Source organism: Micromys minutus (assembly GCF_963924665.1).
Source record: "Micromys minutus genome assembly, chromosome: 20".
NCBI classification, from domain to species: Eukaryota; Metazoa; Chordata; class Mammalia; order Rodentia; family Muridae; genus Micromys; species Micromys minutus.
The window spans coordinates 27,366,801-27,387,964 of NC_137955.1; the positions used below are offsets into that span (position 1 = coordinate 27,366,801).

The 21,164-nt window shown below is 43.3% G+C and overlaps 1 protein-coding gene across 1 annotated transcript; it reads left to right on the forward strand.

Annotated features, from left to right (window-relative positions):
- The first annotated feature begins 6,675 nt into the window (after positions 1–6,675).
- AMACR (alpha-methylacyl-CoA racemase) lies at positions 6,676–18,165 on the forward strand. The gene is made up of 5 exons (XM_080933708.1): positions 6,676–6,936; positions 8,272–8,415; positions 9,667–9,827; positions 13,125–13,311; positions 17,402–18,165. Exons 1-5 carry the CDS (start codon positions 6,690–6,692, stop codon positions 17,809–17,811), a joined length of 1,149 nt encoding a protein of 382 aa, XP_080789834.1. The 5' UTR covers positions 6,676–6,689; the 3' UTR covers positions 17,812–18,165.
- The last annotated feature ends 2,999 nt before the right edge of the window (positions 18,166–21,164 follow it).

Sequence of the window (21,164 nt, forward strand, 5' to 3'; positions counted from 1 at the left end):
AAGTCTAGACTGGGAAATAGCATTTGGTTTCATGGGTTTTACTCATCTCTTCATTACTAACATACATTTAATCATTTCGGATAACCTTTAAATAGTACAATTATTTACAATGCTCACAAATAATTGGCTCCTCTTTCAAAAAACAAACAGAAAGCCCATGTAGATAATATTGAGTCCTCCTGGCTTAGACTTTCAGATATAAAATTCTCTCACATCTAACTTGCCACATCTTCTCTTTGCTTTGCATTACTGGGGCTGTGGTAGGTAGAGCTCTGTTGAGTCTGCACAACCCGCTAAAGTAAGAGGAAGCTGATATAGTACAGACATTATCACGTTTTTTTAAATTGGGGGATTATCCCCAAATTTTTATATTTACCATGTTATGTTGAATGGGCTGTAAACTTAATTAAATACATGCAGACAAGTGGATGCAAAATACAAGTGTATTCCATTTATGAAATCCATAATAATATTTCCTAAATGTTTCCAATAAAAGTGATATTATTTTCTCTATTATAATATTTGACTAATGTTTACAAATCAGCTTTAGTATGTCACCATGTAATAGAAGGTGTTAGTTGATTTTTGCCTAACTTTCCCCATCCCAGAATCTACCAAGAAAAAGGATTAAATTTTCCACCAAAACACCATTATAGACTGTGCCAGAAGTTGACACAGCAACATACACAAACACACAGGCACTTTCACACATAACACAGAGAGATAGACACATACAGGGACACACACACACACACACACACACACACACACACACACACACAGAGCACTGAAGCTCATACTCCCAAGGCCTTGTACGTGCTAGGCATATGTTCTCCCCCACAGAAGAAAGAAGGACACTCTAGTTCATCTTTGCAGTGCAAAGCCCGGTCTTGAGCATAGTCTGCCTGTATCTTCCCTGCTGTTTTAGGTGTAGTCATATGCTACATCCCCAGGACCCAAGTTTGTTTCGTTGAAGAAAGTAAGTGTATCACTGTAATGCACTTACCCTGGTGTTAAATCCAATTTAAAATTCACCAGTGAAATTCTTACTTGAAAAATAGCATATTATCAATTGTCCTTAAAGTAGTGAGTTCTTAGTTTGTTTTCTACAACAATTTAAACATAGGCATAGGTTTTTAAACCATAGATTTCCCTCCATTTATCACCCCCCTGCTGGAGGTAATGAAAGTGAAGTAGGGCTGTCCTATTGAATAGGTCATTGGCTCCCATGTTTAGTCTAACCTTTGACCCTATCCTTTGTATCCACAAACATGTTCCTAAGTCTGCATAGACCACAAACGTTTCACCGAAGTGCAAAAGATATTTGAGGTTATATAACAACCAAGAAGATTTCATCTCTGGAGAGTATCCATTATCTATTAAGTGTCCTGGAAGAAGATTCTGTCATAGATAAAACTGAGGCAAGAAACACTGAATAAGCGTATGTGGAGGTAAACACACTGTTGCTGATTATGCGCTTTTAGAAATGTTCTTCATGGTTACAGTGGCCATACATTGACTGTCATGTGGATGATGTAAAGTGAAATGTCTTCCTGGCAGTGTAAACAGCCACACAACTCAGAGAAACAGAAGACACATAAACAGCGAGGTCACTTGTCTACACAAGAGTCCACTTTCAGTTGCCCCACACCTTCAATCCTTTAAGACAACATTGATTAGAGGGCCCTTTTCAGACCTGGGTATCTCCAAATGGATGGGTCTTCATCACACCACAAACGATTTTTCATTGTTTGTTTATTCACTTTATATCCCAATATCAGTACCCCATATCCCAGTGCCCTTCACACATCCCCCTCCTTCTCCCATTCTCCCTTCATTTTTCCTCTAAGAAGGATCAGTCCTCACCCTCCTGCCTCCAGACTCCGCCCCACTCTGGCGCATCAAGTCGCTGTAGGACTAGGCACTTCCTTTCCCAGTGAGGCCAGACAGTTCGCGGAACAGGTCCACAGGTAGGCAAAGATTCAGGGACCACCCCTGCTCCAGTTGTTGGGGGCCCACACGAAGGTCAAGCTGCACATCTGGTGCATACGTGCATGGGGCCGAGGTCCTGCCCATGCTTGCTCTTTGATTGGTGCCTCAGAGACCAGGTTAGTTGACTCTGTTGGTCTTTCTATGGAGTCCCAATCCTCTTCGGGTCCCTCACTCCTTCCCCGATTCTTCTATGATACTCTTGGAGCACCATCTAATGTGGGTTGATTGCTGTTCTTATCCTTTCACTGGGAGTCCTGCCTGGCTACAGGAAGTGGCCATTTCAGCTCTGTCTCTCCCACCGCCAGGAGTCTCAGCTACAGTCACCCCCATAGACTCCACTTGACCTTCCCCTGTCCCAGGTCTCTGGGACATTCTAGAGATGCACCCCCTGCCCACCATCCACCACTAATTTCTTTTCCCTTTCCCATGCTTTTAGTACACCTGATCCCCATACCCTATTCCCGCTGCTCCATCCCTTCTCTCACCCAGGTCTCTCCTTCTGTCTCAAATCTATTTTTTCCCTTTTGAGAAATGTTCAAGCATCCCCCCTTGGCCCTCCCTGTTATTTGGCTTTTTGGGGTCTGTGGATTGTAGTGTGGTTATCCTGTACTTTATGGCCATTATCCACTTACAAGTGAGTGCATACCAAACATGTCTTTTTTGGGTCTAGGTTACCTCACTCAGGATGATATTTTCTAGTACTCTCTCCATTTCCCTGTGAAATTCATGACACCCTTGTTTCTAATAGCTGAGTAGTATTTCATTGTGTAAATGAATCATATTTTCTTTACCCATTCTTTGGCTAAGGGACATTTGGGTTGTTTCTATTATTATGGATGAAACTGCTATGAACATAGTTGAACAAATTCCCTTGTGGGCTGGTGTATGTCCAGGAGTGATAATTGCTCAGTCTTAAGGTAGAACTATTTCCAATTTTTCTGAGAACCTCCACACTTCTTTCCAGAGTGGTTGTACAGATTTGCATTCCCACCACCAACGGAAGTGTTCCTTTTCCCCCACATCCTCACCAGCATATTGCTGTCCCCTGAGTTTTTTATTTTATCCATTCTGATCAGTGTAAGATGGAATCTCGGAGTTGTTTTGATTTGCATTTCCCTGATAACTAAGGACGTGAAACAGTTCAAGTGCTTCTTTGTCACTAGAGATTCCTCTGTTGAGTTCTGTGCCCCATTTTTAATTGGGTTATTTATGTTGTTAGTATCTAACTTCTTGAGGTCTTTATATATTTTGGATATTCGCCCACTCAGGTGTTGGATTGGTGAAGATCTTTTCCCATTGTGTAGGCTGCTGTTTTGTCTATTGGCAGTGACCTTTGCCTTACACAGATGCATTGCCATTTCACAACTTATACAGTAGCCACAAATAAAATAACTAAGCAAATGAAAGACCTGTATGACAAGAACTTCGAGTCTCTGAAGAAAGATACTGAAGATCTCAGAAGATGGAAAGATCTCTCATGCTCATTGATTGGCAGGGTTAACATAATAAAAATGGCCATCTTAGCCTCACAAGTAGCTGGGATTACAGACTTATACAATCCAGATTTGTTTTTTATTTGAACCTCAAAGCAGTTTGGTTCAATGTAATTCCTATCAAAACCCCAGCACAACATACAGACCATGAAACAACAATTTTCGACTTCATATGGAAAAAAGCAAATAACTCAGGATAGCTAAAACAATCCTGTAAAATAAAAGAACTTCGAGGGGGGGTATCATCATCCTTGACTTCAAGCTGTACTACAGAGTAATAGTCATAAAAACTGCCCAGTATTGGTACAGAGACAGACAGGCTGATCAGTGGAATAGAATAGAAGACCCTGAAATAAACCCACACTTCCTACATGATACTTGATTTTTGGGGAAAAAAATCTAAAAATATGTAGTGGGAAAAGCTGGTTGCAATTTTGTGACTTCAAGGTGCATAGGTTGAAGTCACAATCCATAAGTGAATGAATGGAAAGAGAGAAACATTATGTTTGATACACTATATAGATGCACAATTATATAGACACACATGTTTGGAGGGAATAGAGTACCCACTAACCTAGTGTCTTGGAGGAAGATTTTGATATATCTTTAGATAAAACAGCAGCAAGAAAAACTTCATAAGCATATTTAGAAATAAACACACACACACACACAAGCACATTCTTCTGGATTTGATCTAAAGTGTTCAGAACATTCTCATATGCTATTTGGATCATTTGAAATCACAAAACAAAACAAAAACAAAAATCTTGAGGTCAAATTTTTAAAAAATCCATTCCTGATTGTATAAGTCTGTAAGCCCAGCTACTTGTGAGGCTGAAACAGAAGGATCACAAGTCCATACTGCCTGGGCACCTTCGTAAGATCCTGAATCAAGCTGCAAAGTATAAACAGGGCTTGAGATATATTCTAGGTGGTAAAGTGCTTGCTTAGCACATGCAGGCTCTAGGTCCAAAGCTCATTAACACATACACCTATGTATGCATGCATATGCACTGGCACACACACTCACACACAGACACACACACACAAACACACACACACACACACAGAGACTGACTCACACACAGTCAATTCAAACCAAAGTGAATATATATTCTAATGAGAATGTATATTTCAATGAGAATGTAAATCCCAAGGGCATGGCTAGAGTTGGTAAGCATCTCCCTATTAGAAGATAAGGTGCTGCTCAACGATTCATTACATTTCTGCTTTCTCTGAGTTCTTAACAGAGGACGGTAAGGTAAAAGTGCGAGCACAGAGTGGAACATGTTTCAACAGCCACAGACTGCAAAGGACCAGATCCTTTTCTGAGTATGGCTTTATTATTGCTTTGCAGTTAAGCATGGACACTCTATGACTAACCTAAACCAGCTTGTTTATTTGTTAAGCATAGTAATAAAACACACCATTTGACTTATTTTCTACATATTGTTTTATCTTGACCCAGCTCATATGCTATCTAGAACCACTTGTGAACATAATTTTGGGGCTGGAGAAATGGTTCTGCAATAAAGAACCCTGGCTGTCTTCTAGAGGACTGAGTTTTGATTCCAAGGGTTCACACGGTACCTTACAGCCCTCTTTAAACTCCAGATCCCTCAGGAACTGTTGTGTCTTCTGACTTCTTTGGGCAGCAGGCATGCCTACACTGCACAAACATACATGCAGGCAAAACACTTGTACCAACAAAACATAAAATTAAAAAACTTAGAGCGTATTTATTTAACCTATTTGCTTTAGGAGGTTTTTGTTTGCTTCTATGTTGTTGTGTTGCTGTTGATTTGAACCAGGGTCTCAGGTAACCCAGGCTTGCTTTGAAATTGCTGTATTGCCTTGAATTCCTGATAGTTCTTCTTCCACCTCCCAGGGAGTGGGATAACAGTTGTGTGCTATGTACCAAAAGCTCCAGGTTTTATTACAAATTTTATGGATATCTTTTGTTTAAAAAATATCTGAACACAACTGCCTATGCATTATTTATATTATCGTTTTCTCTGATTAACTTTTAGAAAACATTTTGTGCCAGAGGAAAAATCGGAAGTGTTGAGACCTCCTACCACAGTCTGCTTTGTCTGGGCCTCTGGGTAACTCGGTGCTCTGAGATGGTTTGGAATGTGTGACGCTGGCTAAAACCTGTGATTCAGATGAATAAGATCCTGTATGTGAGCTCAAACCACATCTGTCCCATTGTTTTTTTAGTAAAATAGAAAGAAAGATACTTTGATAAAATGCTAATGTCTCCATGTGGAAGTCAGCCACCCAATTCCGTGCCATTTTCTCTTTTCCCAAGAGTTGGACAGAATGAGCCTGGAGCAAGTTTAGGCACTTGAGAAACGTCAGACAAGCAGAGAGCATTAGGGACCGTGCGGAAGTTTCTGCCTCTAGCGTTCTGAGAGAACACAGACCGCTTGCCCCTGAAGTGTCTTAAAACTCAGTAGCATTCCGCCTTTGCTTTTATTATCTGCCTCACTTGTTAAAAATCTGTGCCGGAGATTTCTAGCATTCACGTCTAACTCTATTCAGTTTCCTAGAGCTTTCAAAAACTGCATCTGGTCACCTTATACACAAGCTCCACCTATTTCTGAGAAAAATGACCTGTAAATGTAGGTGGGATATTTGTTGTACTTAAAAGGGGGAAGAGTTTCTAACTCTTCAAAACGCTGGGATTAGCGTGCACACCCCGGGCGTTTTAAGCGGTGCTGGCCTTAGTGCACGAATTTAGCAACCAAGCTACACCCCTTGACCTCTCTCTTAAAACTAAGAGCATCTAGGAGAGGTTTCAAACTGTTGCAAGTTGGGAAACTAGTTTTCAGGGCGGCTAGGGAGACACCCAGTGGTCTGCCACAGGAAACGTCCTTGCCTCCCTTACATCGGTCTAAATAGTGAGGTGCTTGAGTACCTTTAGTCACTTACTGGAGGGGTGAGAATAGGGATTCAGGTGGAGCAATGAGAGTGTCCGAAGAGGACCCGCACAACCTGGGGTTCTCAAGGTCAAAGAGGCAACTCTCTACCAGCAGCTAAATCAACTGACCCCACGCCTAGGGTGGGAGGGAAGTGCGCAGGCGCGCGGTCTCCCGGGAGGTGGCGCGCAGGCGCACGAGAGAGGCGGGAAGCTGGGTGGTGCAGGGAGGGGAGGTGGGGACTGATAAACCGCCGCTCCGGCGCCTGGTCCTAGGGTTGACCATGGCGTTGCACGGCGTCAGGGTCGTAGAGCTGGCAGGCCTGGCCCCGGGGCCGCTGTGCGGGATGTTCCTGGCGGACTTCGGCGCCGAAGTAGTGTGCGTGGACCGGCTGGGCTCCGTGGGTAACCCGAGTAAGCTGGCCCGAGGCAAGCGCTCGCTGGCGCTGGACCTGAAGCGGTCCCAGGGAGCCGCGGTGTTACGGCGCATGTGCGCACGCGCGGACGTGTTGCTGGAGCCCTTCCGCAGCGGTGAGCCGCACTGCGAGATGACAGTCCCTCCTGGCCGATTACTCCCAGCTTCTCTGACTTCTTAAGACTTTTAATTTGCCCCCCCCCCCCAGCACTATGTCAGATTTGCCTTTATTAATTATTTGGGGGCATTGAACAGTATGAGAATCTAACACAAGAGATAGATTGGAAAACTTCACATGGGAATAGAGGGCCACTGACCCTTTGATATGTGATATGCTATGTTCTGAAGCCATTAACAGACCATTGTTAACGTTCCCTAAATGCTGGTATTCCCAAGGTACAGCTTCAAGAGCGCATCATTTACTTTGGGCCTTACGAAAACATGGTTTTAATGCTCTGTAGACAAACAACCGAGTCCTTAGCAGAATCAATTTTGGAGCACTTACATGTTTGCTGACATGCACCCCCATTAGACTGTATATTGGCATCTGCAACTGTCACAAACCCTGAACCAAGTCTGAAGGCATTTCCTTCTGTTTTAGCTCAGAGCACCCATCCCAACCTGCTCCTTACTAATATTGCATGGTAGATACCAGGAAGCCAGTGCATTTGACAATGAAGGAGATGCTAGTGGGTAACCAGGCATATTTGTATTTATCTCTTTTAGTTCTCTCTAGCATATCTGATCACTGTAATGGTTTTATTTAGAATTATATCACAGTGTAAAAATGCCCCATTTGAGATAGGCGTGGGTCACTGTGGTTGAGTAGTTTGTCCAAATGACTCTTAATTCTGACAACGTTCACCAAAATCACAATAATGTTAGTATCACTTTCAAGAATGTGTTTTTTAGTTTGCCCTGTAAAAGGAATTATTCCCTGCTCTCCCTAGAACCCAAACTGATAGGTTATTTTTCTTTTGGTGAAACAACCCAATTCAAGGTGGATTAGATTATATTAAAGGCAGGTTTATTAGGATGTTGCTCTCCAGCAGAGGAGTTGACTGGCCCTAAGGACCAGTGGGAAGGGAAGGGAAGGGAAGGGAAAGGAAAGATAGGGGAGGGAAAGAGAAAGAGAGACAGGTCACACAGTGCAGAGAAGACGGGGGGGGGGGAGAAGGAGAGAATAAGAGGAGGAGGAAAAAGGAAAGGGGAGCTCAAAATGTCTGGATTATATAGGGAAGAGCCTCTTGGGGAAGGGTGACTCAGGGCTGGGCTGGAAAGTTCAGACTTGGGGACAGGGTATGCCAGGTAGGTACTGAGGAATGCTGGGAGGAACTGGAGGCAGGTCTGTTTTGATATGTAATAAATATACCTCAGTCCCTTGTCCCAGAACAAGTGAAAAAACAACAGCAACAAAATCCCACCAAACAATCGATTGCTTTCCTTGAAAGGTGTTATGGAGAAACTCCAGCTTGGGCCAAAGACTCTACTGCAGGACAATCCAAAGCTCATCTATGCCAGGCTGAGTGGATTCGGCCAGTCGGGAATATTCTCCAAAGTAGCTGGCCATGACATCAACTATTTGGCTTTGTCTGGTATGTTGAAAAGGTTTTTAGAAAACACTTTGGATTGGCTCCAAAATCGGAAAGTGCAGTTACACTGAATAACAAGGGTTTTAAAAATGTTTGTTATTTGTCAGTGTGTGTGTCTATATGCATGTGAGTGCATATGCCTTTAGAGGCCAGGAAGAGTGTTCTGGATGAGCTGGAGCCACAAGGGCTTGCAAACCTGCTATGTGGGTGCTGGGAACTGAATTTGGGTTCTCTGCAAGAACCATACATACTCTGACCCACCGTGCCATCTTTCTAGCCTCAGCCTTCATTAACACCAGTTTTAAAATGTGAAGATGTTTGTGCATATTGGAACTGGCAAAGAGAAGATGGTTGTTGAAAACAGATTGATTTGAGTTCCTAGAACTGCTGTTCCTAAGCTCTACCCCTGCCCTGACCCGTTTGAGTCACTGGTAACACTGATTTTCTGTAATTGGGAAGTTAGTTTTAAGGAAGCCCCTACTAGGAGTGAGAGACAAGGTAATATGATGTGTGGTCACTCCACTTAGTGGGAAACTTGATTTAGTTTGATTCTGACATTCCTTCACCAGGAGTCATTTTGAGCCATTGTTTCAGACTTCTGTGAGTACAGCTAAAAGCCCAAGCCCACGGTTTTCAGGGTTTGCTCTCACTTTGTTAGAATCCACACCTGTGAGTATGGGTGCTTGAATGGCCTGGCTGTGCTATGTCCAGGAACTGTGTTACGGATGAAAGCAAACCTCTTGCCCTCTTTAAGAAGGTATTGAAAGGCAAAGTATAAACCTTCCCAAATGGCCAAAGTATAAAACAGGCTTTCTACATATTTCCAAAACTTAATTCCTGTTTCTTTTTGTATATGATTATATTTTAATATCTCTGTTTAATAAAATTCAAGTGCATTATACTGTTTTAGAGCCAGGAAACAAATAGATAGTGATTATGTCTTCTTTGAAACTTAGTAAACAATTAAAGACTTTAATAAAATATTTAAAATGTCAGTTGGGATAAATTTTTTTATCTATTTTTTTATCTTTATGTGGGGAGGAGTCACTGTATAGCCCAGACTGGTCTGAAAATCTAGATCTGCCGAATGCTGGGACTACAGGTGTGGAAGGCGTTTTGTAAGTGGACTTAGTGGGCTCCTAGTTTGAAGAGCATCAGACACTGTTTTCACGTAGGACAATGACTATAAAAATGGGCTGTGCCTCTAAGGCATTCTTGTGTTCACTTCAAAGTGGTGTTCAATTTGTGGTGCAGGTGTTCTGTCAAAGCTCGGCAGAAGTGGAGAGAACCCGTACCCTCCTCTGAATCTCCTGGCTGACTTTGGTGGCGGTGGTCTCATGTGCACACTGGGCATCATGCTGGCTCTCTTTGAACGCACACGATCTGGCCGAGGGCAGGTCATTGACGCGAACATGGTGAGTATCAGTTGGGGGCAGGGTGGGAATGACAGGCTTGCCATCTGTGCCTCAGTATCATGTGTGATTGCCGCAAATCTTTCTGTGTAAGAGAGACAGGGTCTTTCTGTGTAGCCCCGGCTGTCCCGGAACTCAAGGAGATCTGCCTCCCTCTGCTTCCTGGGTGTAGGGATTAAAGATATGCCAACAGGTCTGGCCAAAGACATTTGCATTAAAATAGCCTCACCCTTTTATGTGCATCTGAATGCCACATTGAGCGTTGATGGGGGGGGGGGGGACTTTCAACTTTTATTTATTTAGTGTGAGTGTGTAAGAATGTATCTGGAGGTCAGAGGACAGGTTGGAGAGTCAGTGTCCTCCTTTACCTTGTGGCTTCTGGGGAAGTCCAGTTGTCATGGCAGCAGGCATCTTTCCCTGCTATGCCATCTCTCTCAGAATGCTCTAAACTTCCAAGAACTCACCTGGTTCCTGTGTTGCATTTCAATATTTTCCTCCAAGTTGTCTTTTGTGGTTGAACTGGATGTGACGTGTATTTAAATGGGGAGAGCTGTATGTTGTCACGAAGCTGGGACCCTCCCCTGAGGTCTCACAGCCCCCTGGTAAGCGTTCAGTCCAGGGCTGCCACATGCAGGCTTGCTGAGAGATCTTTGGAGGTCGACTGGAAAATGGATTTGAGAGCTTCGAGACCATCAGCAGAGAGACCCGTTAACCAGGGCTTGCTGAGCAAGTGCGGGCCCGTGCTAAAGCAGTTGGTGCTAGAGTAAGGTTGGCTGAAGGCAAGGTGCAAAATTGGTGCAAAAGGTTGCTGATGCTGGGACAACGGGAAAGAAGAAAGAACTGAGGTCAGAGATGGATTTCTGGCTTGTGAGCTAAGGAGTAGTGTCACTGGCTCCCAGGGCTCAACTGATGAGGGAAAAGACAGCAGAAGGCAGCAGGAGACTGACAGCTCACTTCTTTTCTCCTTCCTCTGCTGTTTACTAGCTCTGTCATCTTGGGGGGTGGGGTTACTTTACAACCATGTCAAAATGAATAATATGGCAGTTGGTCAGAATTGTTAGGGAATTTAATTAGTCTGTTGTTAATTATTAATTAGTATAATTAATTAGTAGAAAGGAAGCCGTGCCCTGAAACTGGCCTTGAGAGGGTTTGTGATTGAGAGTTTCTCTTCTCGGAGTAAAAGGAGTTTAGTTTTCTTCATTTCGAATTTCAAGTAGCTTTTCAGTGTCCAGGGGGAATATGAAATAGGGACCATTAACAGCTTTTGCAGTCATCTGGGAATAAACTGGGTGCCAGGTGAGAGACTGATTCCCGGGAGGAGACAGAATGCTAATGTGTAGGACTGAGTAGGAGAAGAAAAGCAAGGGGGAGAACAATAAGCCTGGAACAAGAAGGGGGTGTCATGTCACCGAGGTAACAAAGGGTCCCGAGAAGACACTTCTAATGGCCAAAGGGTCAGAGGCTCATGGACATCTCAAGATTGAGAATGTATATTGGTGTGAGTCACTGGGTCACTTTACAAAGTCCTCCTCCAACTAGACCTGCTCGCCTTGAGACTTGGTTGGCTGTTTGCTTCTCATAGATGATGCTCAGCCCTGTGCTGTTCCTGTTTCTCGTGATTCTGGCATGGGGCACAACTCATCTAGCCATTTTCCCTCTCTATAGTGTGCTTTGAGATGTGCCGTGTGGGGTTTAGCATTTAATCCTGCATCTTGGCCTAGACTGCACCACCTCAGCATGAGAAAGCAGCAGCAGCAGCAGGAAGTTCAGGGCTCTGTGGGTCCCATGTGTGGCTTCCTCTGAGCCACACAGCTTAAAGGACACAGGTTCTTCCCATTAGCTACTGAAAATCTGTAGGCTTCACAGAAGAACAGTTTTCTAACAGAACCATAGCACAGTTTGATCCAAAGCCAGGCCTTTGAATACCTTCCATCCACCGCCCCCTTGTGGGCACAATGTATGCCATCCAAAAGGGACCAACTAAGGACAAACATGTGGCCTTGGGAGTTGTAAGGAATCATAGTTTACTACATGTAATTGATTCTTTATAGTTAAATGTAAATAGAAGATGGTTTCACTTTTCACCAGAATGTATCTAATTAGATTTACCTAATTGTTACACAACAGTGAGCTCTGGCTGTTATGTGCAAGGTTAACCTTTCCTTAAGGGGGTCATCCTTGCCCTAGCAGACAGTCATTGCTGCCTAATGTCATTGCTAACTCAAGTGGGGACACTAGCCCTCATATGTTACTTCCTATCCCCATAAGCCCTTGCAGACACTGAGTGACTTAGGCAATATCTTTCTGCGAGGCCAGTAGCTTCTTGCCGTTTAGCAACAGAATCTGTGGTCCTGGCAGGCCAGAAATGAAACGGAGCCTGTTTTTTTCACAGTGCTGTCCCCTCAAGACTGTGGGGTTCAGGTAACTTCAGGAAAGGCCCATTTTGTATTTGCTCTCTGTAGGGAGTAAGTGCTCCTGACCTCTTGTTATGACTTACATGCAGGCTGTTGGCCCACATGATGACAGAGTTGGAAAGTTAAGGCTGCTCTTGCCTGAGTAGCTTGCACAGCATGTGGGTAGACGATTAAGAGAGATGTGTGGCTGGGGTAGTCACTGCTGGGGTGAAGAGGTGACAGTTGCTAGCACGGGGTCTCTCTTTCTGTGGCCTCCTGTGATGCTGTGTACCTCATTTATGATGGAGCTGGAGAGAAACACTTTGTTACAAGGTTGGTCCAGTCTGGAATCTAAAACCTTTCCACACTCTGTGACCTGAATGTGTCAGTCAGCTACTCAGTAATCTGAGAGGGCACTGCCTGTGATCCTAGACCTAGGGAGGCACACACAGCAGATCCCTGGGGTTTCCTGGCTTGCTGGGCTAGGTTGGGGAGTTCCAGGTTCAATAGGAGACTCTGTCAGAAAGCAGTTGAGAAAGATACCTGACATTGACCTCTGACCCCTGTGTACTCACACACAAACAAAAGTAGAGAGAATAATTCAGTGAGAATAGTTCATGCACCTTTACCTGACTTTAGAAATCATTAACATGTTGTCAGCATTTGAAGACAAATGTAGTTCCTTTAAGTCCTAAAATATTTTATGAATTGAGGAATGTACCCATGGCGTTCTCCCATCAACTTTCTCTACCTCCGTTTGCAGAAATGTCAAAGAGATTGTATGAGTAGATGTCATGGTCACTGATTGTAAAGTGAGCAGTTACATGAAGATTAACCTCCCCCTCCCCCTAGTGCTGCCCCCTTCCGACTTACTTGAGCATCCATAATGTGTTCCACTTCTTCCAAGGTGGAAGGAACGGCATATTTAAGTTCTTTCCTGTGGAAAACTCAGCCCATGGGTCTGTGGGAACAGCCTCGAGGACAAAACCTGTTAGATGGCGGGTCACCTTTCTACACAACCTACAAGACCGCAGACGGGGAGTTCATGGCTGTAGGTGCGATAGAGCCCCAGTTTTATGCACTGCTGCTTAAAGGTAAGTACCTAGCTCGGGCTCTCCAGTCCTGCTTCACCGTGGGCTCTTTCCTCTTGATTTTGAGACCTTTTGAACACCGTGATGTCTTTGTTTTCATACATCCATCTTTCCAGCTAATGTAACAGTAGCTGTCGGTATACTGTGGGGTATTTCATCTGTCTTTGAAACTGGTAATTTTAATACTCTATAAAGTAACTCGGGGCTTAAAATCCATTGACAATCCGTTTGGTGGGGAAGCCGGTGCTTCAGTTGCGCATGGCATGCATGTATGTTCATCCTTGCGTTTTTGTGCCCAGACCTTCCTTGATTTTCCTAAAAGAGGTCTGTCAGTTCTCCTGGCTCTTCTTCCCTCATGGGCATCTCTTATGCTGGGATGGTATGGTATAAAGTCACCTGAGATCAGTGAGATTTTGGTGGGTGAGATTTAGTTAGACAATGTCACTGACCCTCGGTACCTTGGAAATTTACCTATCTTGTCTTCCTGACACACTGCTGTACGTTAGAGAGAATTTGGGGATTGCACCTTTCCCTGTGATATAGTTGGACTGGAATGATTTCGTTATGTAAAGTGTTTCAGTTTAAAGTCTGCACTCCAGACAATTGCGTGGTTTCTGATATACGCTGAAGTAAAGTGGCCATGGTAGCCCAAGCTTGTGATCCCAGCAACTCAGGAAGCACAGAGGGAGCTTCATGAGGAAGCACAAAAATCTCCAGGCTAGACTCGGCTACATAGATAAACGGGTGTGCATGCTAGAAGGCAAGGCTTTGCTCTTTTCACTCGCCCTCCATCTTGTTTGTAGGTCTCTTTTATTACTTAGAAATCATTGTACTGTTTCAAAATTGTATAGAGTAGATTGTGATCATATTCTTCTCCTCTCTCAGGTCCTCCCTGTTTCTTCTCACCTCCCTTCCCAACCAACTTTGTTTTTTTGTCTCAAAACCAAATAAAACTAAACTAAACAAACAAACAAACAAGAAACTCAGCCCCAAACAATACCAAACCATAAATTCATACACACACACACACACACACACACACACACACACACACATGCATGCACACTCACACACAGTTCATGTTGTGCTGGACAGCTACCTTCCTGGGCATGGGACCCACCCTGGAGTGTAGGTGATATTCTCACTGTCACGCCATTGGATGAAACTGATTTTCCTTTTCTCAGCACGTATCAGTTACAAATACCTTCTTGGTTAAGGTGTAGTTTGTATTTACTTCCCACTCCCAGGGCGGCACTTTTGTCTGTATATGTCGTTACAGTCTCTCTGGGTTCACAGTTCCCTGTGTCTGAAAGATGCTGTTTCACTGAGGTCATCCACCATCTCTGGCTTTTGGAGTCTTTCTGCATAGATCTTCAATGAATCCCCAAGCCCACAGGGGAGGAACTTGATAACGACACCCCATTTAGGAATGAGTGCTCTGGGACAGTGGTATCACTGTCATCATTCAGTGTAGGTCTGGGTATTGATTTTCATCACCCCACAGCCCCACAGGCTGTTTTCCACAGGCAAGAACTTAAATTCCTAACATCTCTGAAGAACAGAACACTTTAAGGATGCAGGTGCTTAATATCTTTTTGGTAATTTTTTTTCAACTGTGTAAAAGGCTGATATAATACAATTACCTTCCTACTTTACAGTTTCAATGTTTGGTAGCTTTTCAAATGCAGGGTATTGCTACAAGTTCTTTGTATATTCTGTTGTGATTGCTTTTACAAACATCCCAAAGCATTTTATAATTGTATATATGTTAACCTTACTAACTCAAATATAGTTGATTAAACTATAGAACAGGATCATTGTGTAGGTCAAGTATGATGTGTCTCTGCCCAACCTGAAATTACATTTAGAGACTTAACTTCAAAATTTTGGACTTAATAGTGGTGGACACAGGACTTGTGGCTGGTGCAGTATGTGTTGGTCCGAGGTCTGGGAACAGCAGGGATCCATCCTCTTGGGCTATACATCCTGTCTCAGCCATGTGTATGTCATCTACGGAAAACACATTTATACAGTTACATAGATCTTAGTTTGTTGTTTCTTGTCAACATTCACATTTCAAAGTGAGGATATTTTCCTTGAAAAAAAATTTGCAGCCTGAACTCAAACCCAGCTTCTTTGAGTTCTGGTAACTCCATTGAAAGCTATCTCAGTGCATTTCCCTTTATCCTTTGGTAAACATTGCACAGAAATCAGTGGAAGTAACTCCCAGTTATTCAGTGCCAGCCCAATTATTTCTTCCGATGGCTATGTTGGCGACTGTTTTCACATTTCTCCTTTGGTGAATTTTGAATTAATATCTAAGTACAGGATGAGTTAGGATTTAACTCTTCCTTTTTGTTTTTTTCCTTTTTACATAGGGATCCCCAGTTTTCTCAGTATCATTGATTGAAAAAACAGTTCTTCCTGCATAGAGTAATATTTGCATCCTTCTTGACGTCAGTTGGCCATACAAGGAAGGGTTTATCTTAGGACTTTTTCTTTTTCTCTTCTGCCATGGGAGGGCTTGCTTGCAGGTCCTCCCACATGGAGGAGAGCCCTCCACCACTGCGCTGTAGCGCTGGCCCCACATCTGCACTTGCAGTTCTGTTGTGTTGTCTGTCTGAATGCCGCTGTGCCTTGATTGTTGTAGTGAGTGTGACACTGAGATGTGTGTGTGTTTTTCTTATCTGGTTATTTTAGTGTGTGTGTGTGTGTGTGTGTGTGTGTGTGTGTGTGTGTGTGCAATAGCGTGGGCATGGGCAAATTGTAGCACTTGTGAGAAGCTCAGAGGACAGCTTTAGGGGTCAGTTCTTGCTTCCCACCTTGCTGAGACTAGGTCTCTCTTGTTCTACGCTATTGTACATTCCAGGTAGGCTGGCCCATGGGCTCCTGGGGAATTCTCTGGCCTCTGTCTCCCATCTTACTGTAAGAGCCCTAGGGTTATAGATACAAACTGTGCCCTGGCTTTCTGTGTGTTCCTTGGATTTGAAATCTGGCCTTCCTGCTTTGGTGGCAACTCTGAACCTGCTGAGCCATCTCCCTAACTCATAGCTGAGATTTCGATATGGGTTCTTTGAACTGTACACCTGAGCTGGGGCATAGTACCACGCTAGCAGCACGAAGTGTCCCAGGCCATCTGTGTGGGCTGCTTACCTCCCTTCATTTACAGCTGCAATCTCGGCGATCCTCTGTGACCAGAATTCCTTCTATGATGAGTAGTTTCTTATATGTGTGGATTAAGGTTTTTCATCAAGCTTTGGGACTTCTCAGATATTTCTTCAGTAATTTTCTTTTGACCTTTCTCTCCTGTCTTTATATGACTCTCTTAATGCATTTGTAAACTTGATAGAGTCTTACATTGTTTATTTTTCTTTATTAATATGGCATTCTGTTCCTCAGATTAGATAGTTGAGTTCTCTTCAGGTTGGTTTGTTTATAATGATTTTCTCAGCCAACTCTGTGTTCCTCACTCTGTGTAATCACTGGCAATGAGAAATAATAATTATTTGACAAACGTTCACACCAGTGCGAGGCCTAAACATCTTTGCTTAGAGATTGGGTACTTCAAAGGACCTTTTGAGCTCTTAATTTGCCAAGGCATTTTGGAAGACCCTGGAATAATTTACCAATTATTCCAAGAGAAAGGAATATTACTTATAGGGCTACAGTCCCATGTGTTGTCTGTCATCTAACCTGAGGCTTCATTCTTGACAATGGTAATAGCCATGTGTCAAATTTAAAGTGTTATTTTAAAGTGTTTGGGAATGTTATACAAAGTGTGGGCTTATGTTAAATTGACTAGACATATGGCGGCATCCTGAGGAAATTTCTTTTTGAAAGCATTCTTAAGAAACAAATCAATTTCTGGAAACTCGATCACTGAGAAGAGACCCCGTTTCCTGAAATGTCAGTAAAGAGCTCTTGACAGTGACAAACCAGTTCTGAGCTGTGTCACTGCTGTTGACAAACTGATGAATGTCATTCTTGGTCCTCACTTGATATAGATGCTCTGACCAGGTTTGTAGTGGGTTCTCATTAATTACACCAACTCCCTGAAAGAATAATAACTTAAAACACTACATTTCACCCTCAGGACTTGGACTGGAGTCTGAGGAACTCCCCAGCCAGATGAGCATAGCAGATTGGCCAGAAATGAAGAAGAAATTTGCAGATGTGTTTGCAAAGAAGACTAAGGCAGAGTGGTGCCAGATCTTTGACGGGACAGATGCGTGCGTGACCCCGGTGCTGACCTTTGAGGAGGCCCTCCACCACCAGCACAACAGGGAACGGGCCTCCTTCATCACGGATGAGGAGCAGCAGACGAGCCCCCGCCCTGCACCCCAGCTTTCCAGAACCCCCGCCGTCCCTTCTGCCAAAAGAGACCCTTCAGTAGGAGAACACACTGTAGAGGTGCTTAAAGAATATGGATTCAGCCAGCAAGAGATCCACCAGCTGCACTCGGATCGAATCATTGAAAGTAACAAGGCAAAGGCCAACCTCTGACTCCCAGCTCCAGTGAATCTGAAGGCCGCATCTCTCCTGGAGAAGGATGCGCACCATTGTATTCGCGGGAATGTGGAGAACAGTAATGAAGTAATCCAAATATTCCAATCAAGACACAGGAAAGACTGATTACAGAGTAATGATCGTGCCTTCTCACTGCTTATCAGAGCCTCTGATTAAGGGATAGTTTTATGTGTCCTGATATTAAGGGATTTTCTGCCTTGTGGTCCACATGGTGAAGTGTATATTCATTGATTAAAACCCTTTTATAAATACAAGTCTGATAATATATTAAATGAGCTAACCTAACTTTAATAAATACAGCTTTTTTCCTTCCTTGAAGCGAGCAGTGTTTTTAAATTGTAAAAGCTTTCTGGAAAGCCCTTTAAATGCTTGTTTAAATAACATTTTCTAATGCATTGAAATATTGGGGCAGTACTGGTAACCATTTGCTTTTAAAGTTGAACCCTTTCACTCACGGCTTGTATTTGAACTCCGGAGTTAGCGAATGGTCTTGAGGTTTTATTTATAAAGCCCTGCTTCCAATCACCGTACTGGCTGCCGTGGGTGAGAAGCCTGGTGGTCAGTTCTCTGTCACCTAGCAGCAAGCTTTTTTTTCAGTTAACTGTCCTACATCCACTGCAAATCTGCCGAGCGCCTCCCGTGTCTGCTGTACTGATTATGTCTCCGTCTGCCCCGAGAAGTCCTGCTTATCCTCTCGAAAATCACAAGGAAAAGTAACTTTAGGCAAATCAATAAGTAAGGAGGTATTCCATAGGCGGCATTAAGGAGAACAGCCAGCACCCAGAAGACATCGTATGGAGCTGCACATCAAGTGACAGCTATTCCTGACAGCTGGGATGAGCTCCAGGTGCGAAGTGAGCTTCTCATCTTTGGAAATCTCTTTACAGCTTCAAAAGATGCTAATGGTTTTGTCAGGCTTGGCCTCTGGTCAGAGGTTCCTAGTTTTCCCTTCCCAGCTCTGGAGTGCATGTTTCCATAGCAACCTAATTCCTCATCACTTAATGGCTTCCTAACTGTTTCCAATTGTTATTTGTGTATACAATGTATCTTGATAATGTCTGCCCCTCCAACCCCACTTGTCTCCCTTTCAAGGGGTTTGTCCTCACTTCTAATACCATTACTTTGCCTTGATTTCTGTCATGTTACCTTTCTGGCAAAATTTTTTTGAGGCAAGACTAGCTTTTCTAGCCCTGCAAAATTTTGCAATAGTGCTTCTTATTTTTCCTCCCATGGGATAAAACACAACATTAACAACAGTAATAACTAACAGTAACACCTCTCCTGAGATCACCAATGCCATCCTCAACTCCTGCTCTGCAGCTCTTTCTATTGACCACTCGAGATGTCTGGATGTTGCGGTACCTATTGCTTCTAGTCCTTCCCTGCGTGACATCATTTCCCAGAATTAAGGATACCCACTCTGTTCCTGCCATTCAGTTAGCAGACTCACACTGGCTCAAATGCTGCCTTCTTTGTCATACTTCCTGCCTTTCTCACCCCTAGGATGGTTTTGTACAGTGAATATGAACTGTGATGGCAGAAAGGTCATGTGTTCAAATTCCACTCTCCCATCATCCCATCCAATTCAATACTTTGGAACGCCTGACATATTATAAAAGCTCAGAAAATACTCATTCTTTATGTTAGGACCTTTGCCATATTCCCATTGAACTTTGCTTATATATCCAAGAGTAGGAATTGCTTTTTATTATGGCTTACAAATTCTTCATTAGGCCATGGCCTTTTGGGGTAATGGCTCTAATATTTATATGTAGTTCGAAAACATTAGTTTTTGTTGTTGTTGTGGTGGTGGTGGTGGTTGTTTTTTTCAAAAACACTTTTTGCCAACACAGAATCTAGGCCCTGCTCCCAAAAAAATTGACTGCAGTGCACCAAGGTACTACTACAAATTTGCATTTTTATAAACATCCAAATGACTACATATAGCTTAAAATTCCAAGCTGTCACCTTACTTAGTTGCCTTTGCTTACTGTTGTGGCAACAATACCCAGATAGGTAAAGTGAGGAAGATTTGCATTTGCTAATGGGCCATCAAATGTGGTTACCATTACAATATGTTCCCAGAAAAGTTTCTGTTCAGTGGATTCCTTAGGAAAAAATAAATAAATGCAAATTGGTTAAAAATCTGTGATGAATCAGGTGTGCTAACTTTAGATGTTGATTTCTGTGTTTAGGTGATTATACATAGTGAATGAGAAATTATTTTGGTAGGTTGTGAATTTAAAAAATAAATGTATGAGTGAAGTTAGTAGCATGTTAATAACACATGATTCCCTTTCTCTGGAGATCTGACACTGTGCAGAAATTTTATACTCTCTCTCTCTCTTTCTCTCTTTCTCTCTCTCTCTCTCTCTCTCTCTCTCTCTCTCTCTCTCTCTCTTTCTCTCTCTCTCTGAAAAGTTATCTTTGTGAAAAACTGTAGGAGTATGGTCAGAAGAGAAGAAGCAGGTAACTGAAGACAGGGACACCTAGGGATGAAACAGGTGACTGGTACATCCAGACCACTTCTCTGTGTCCATATTCTTGCAGGCACCTCTCCCCCCAGGCTTTAGTAACAATGCCATTGCATTTGATTGTTTACAAAATTACAAAATCCCTTCCCTGCATAAGTCAGGATGCTTTCAGCATCAAGAAATGCTACTTAAAAAGATGGGTATGCTTCTACTTACAATGGAGTCCTTGAGAACAAGGCGTTTTAGGGTTAGCTGCATGGAGTCCCTCCAGCCCCATTTTCCTGAGATTTTCTATTCTTCAAGCTTTGAACCCTCCATGCCTAGACCTAGTGCTGGCAACCTTGAAGAGAAGATCTCAGGAACCTTGAATCAACCTTGTCCTGAGTCTCTGGACTGATGCAACCACTACTGCTCTTACACCAATGTTTGGCAGAGTCAGTAAGATCATTTTTAAATAACACTGCCCAGTTTTTAGAGCTGTCATGGCCTCAGCTTCCTGGCACACTTAAGGTATGAGAGGGACAGGAAGTTCCAGAGTCTAACCCAAGTACAAGCTGGAGAATGGATATTGGAGAGGCAGAAAACAAGATCCCTCCTATACAGTGAGTCAGTTGCTCTTCCACAGGCCCAAGGGAGACAGTAGAGCGGTCTCCTCAATTTGCAGATAACAAAGCAAAAAACAAAGACAGATGCAAAATGTCCTTGGCCTTCTGAGTTTACTTCCTAATGCCCCAGAAATCTTTGTGACATCCCTGGGGCAAACAGCAAACACACCCTAATCATTCTAGCGCTAAATAGTTAGGTGGAAGAAACTTTAACACCCAGGAACTGATTAACTTTGAAAACATGATATGC

Excerpts from the sequence above, each read along its gene's own strand:
- AMACR (XM_080933708.1), top strand. The coding sequence starts at position 6,690 with ATGGCGTTGCACGGCGTCAGGGTCGTAGAGCTGGCAGGCCTGGCCCCG. Across the intron at positions 6,937-8,271 it reads GCTGGAGCCCTTCCGCAGCG|GTGTTATGGAGAAACTCCAG; the intron begins GTGAGCCGCACT and ends TTTCCTTGAAAG. Across the intron at positions 13,312-17,401 it reads TTATGCACTGCTGCTTAAAG|GACTTGGACTGGAGTCTGAG; the intron begins GTAAGTACCTAG and ends TTTCACCCTCAG.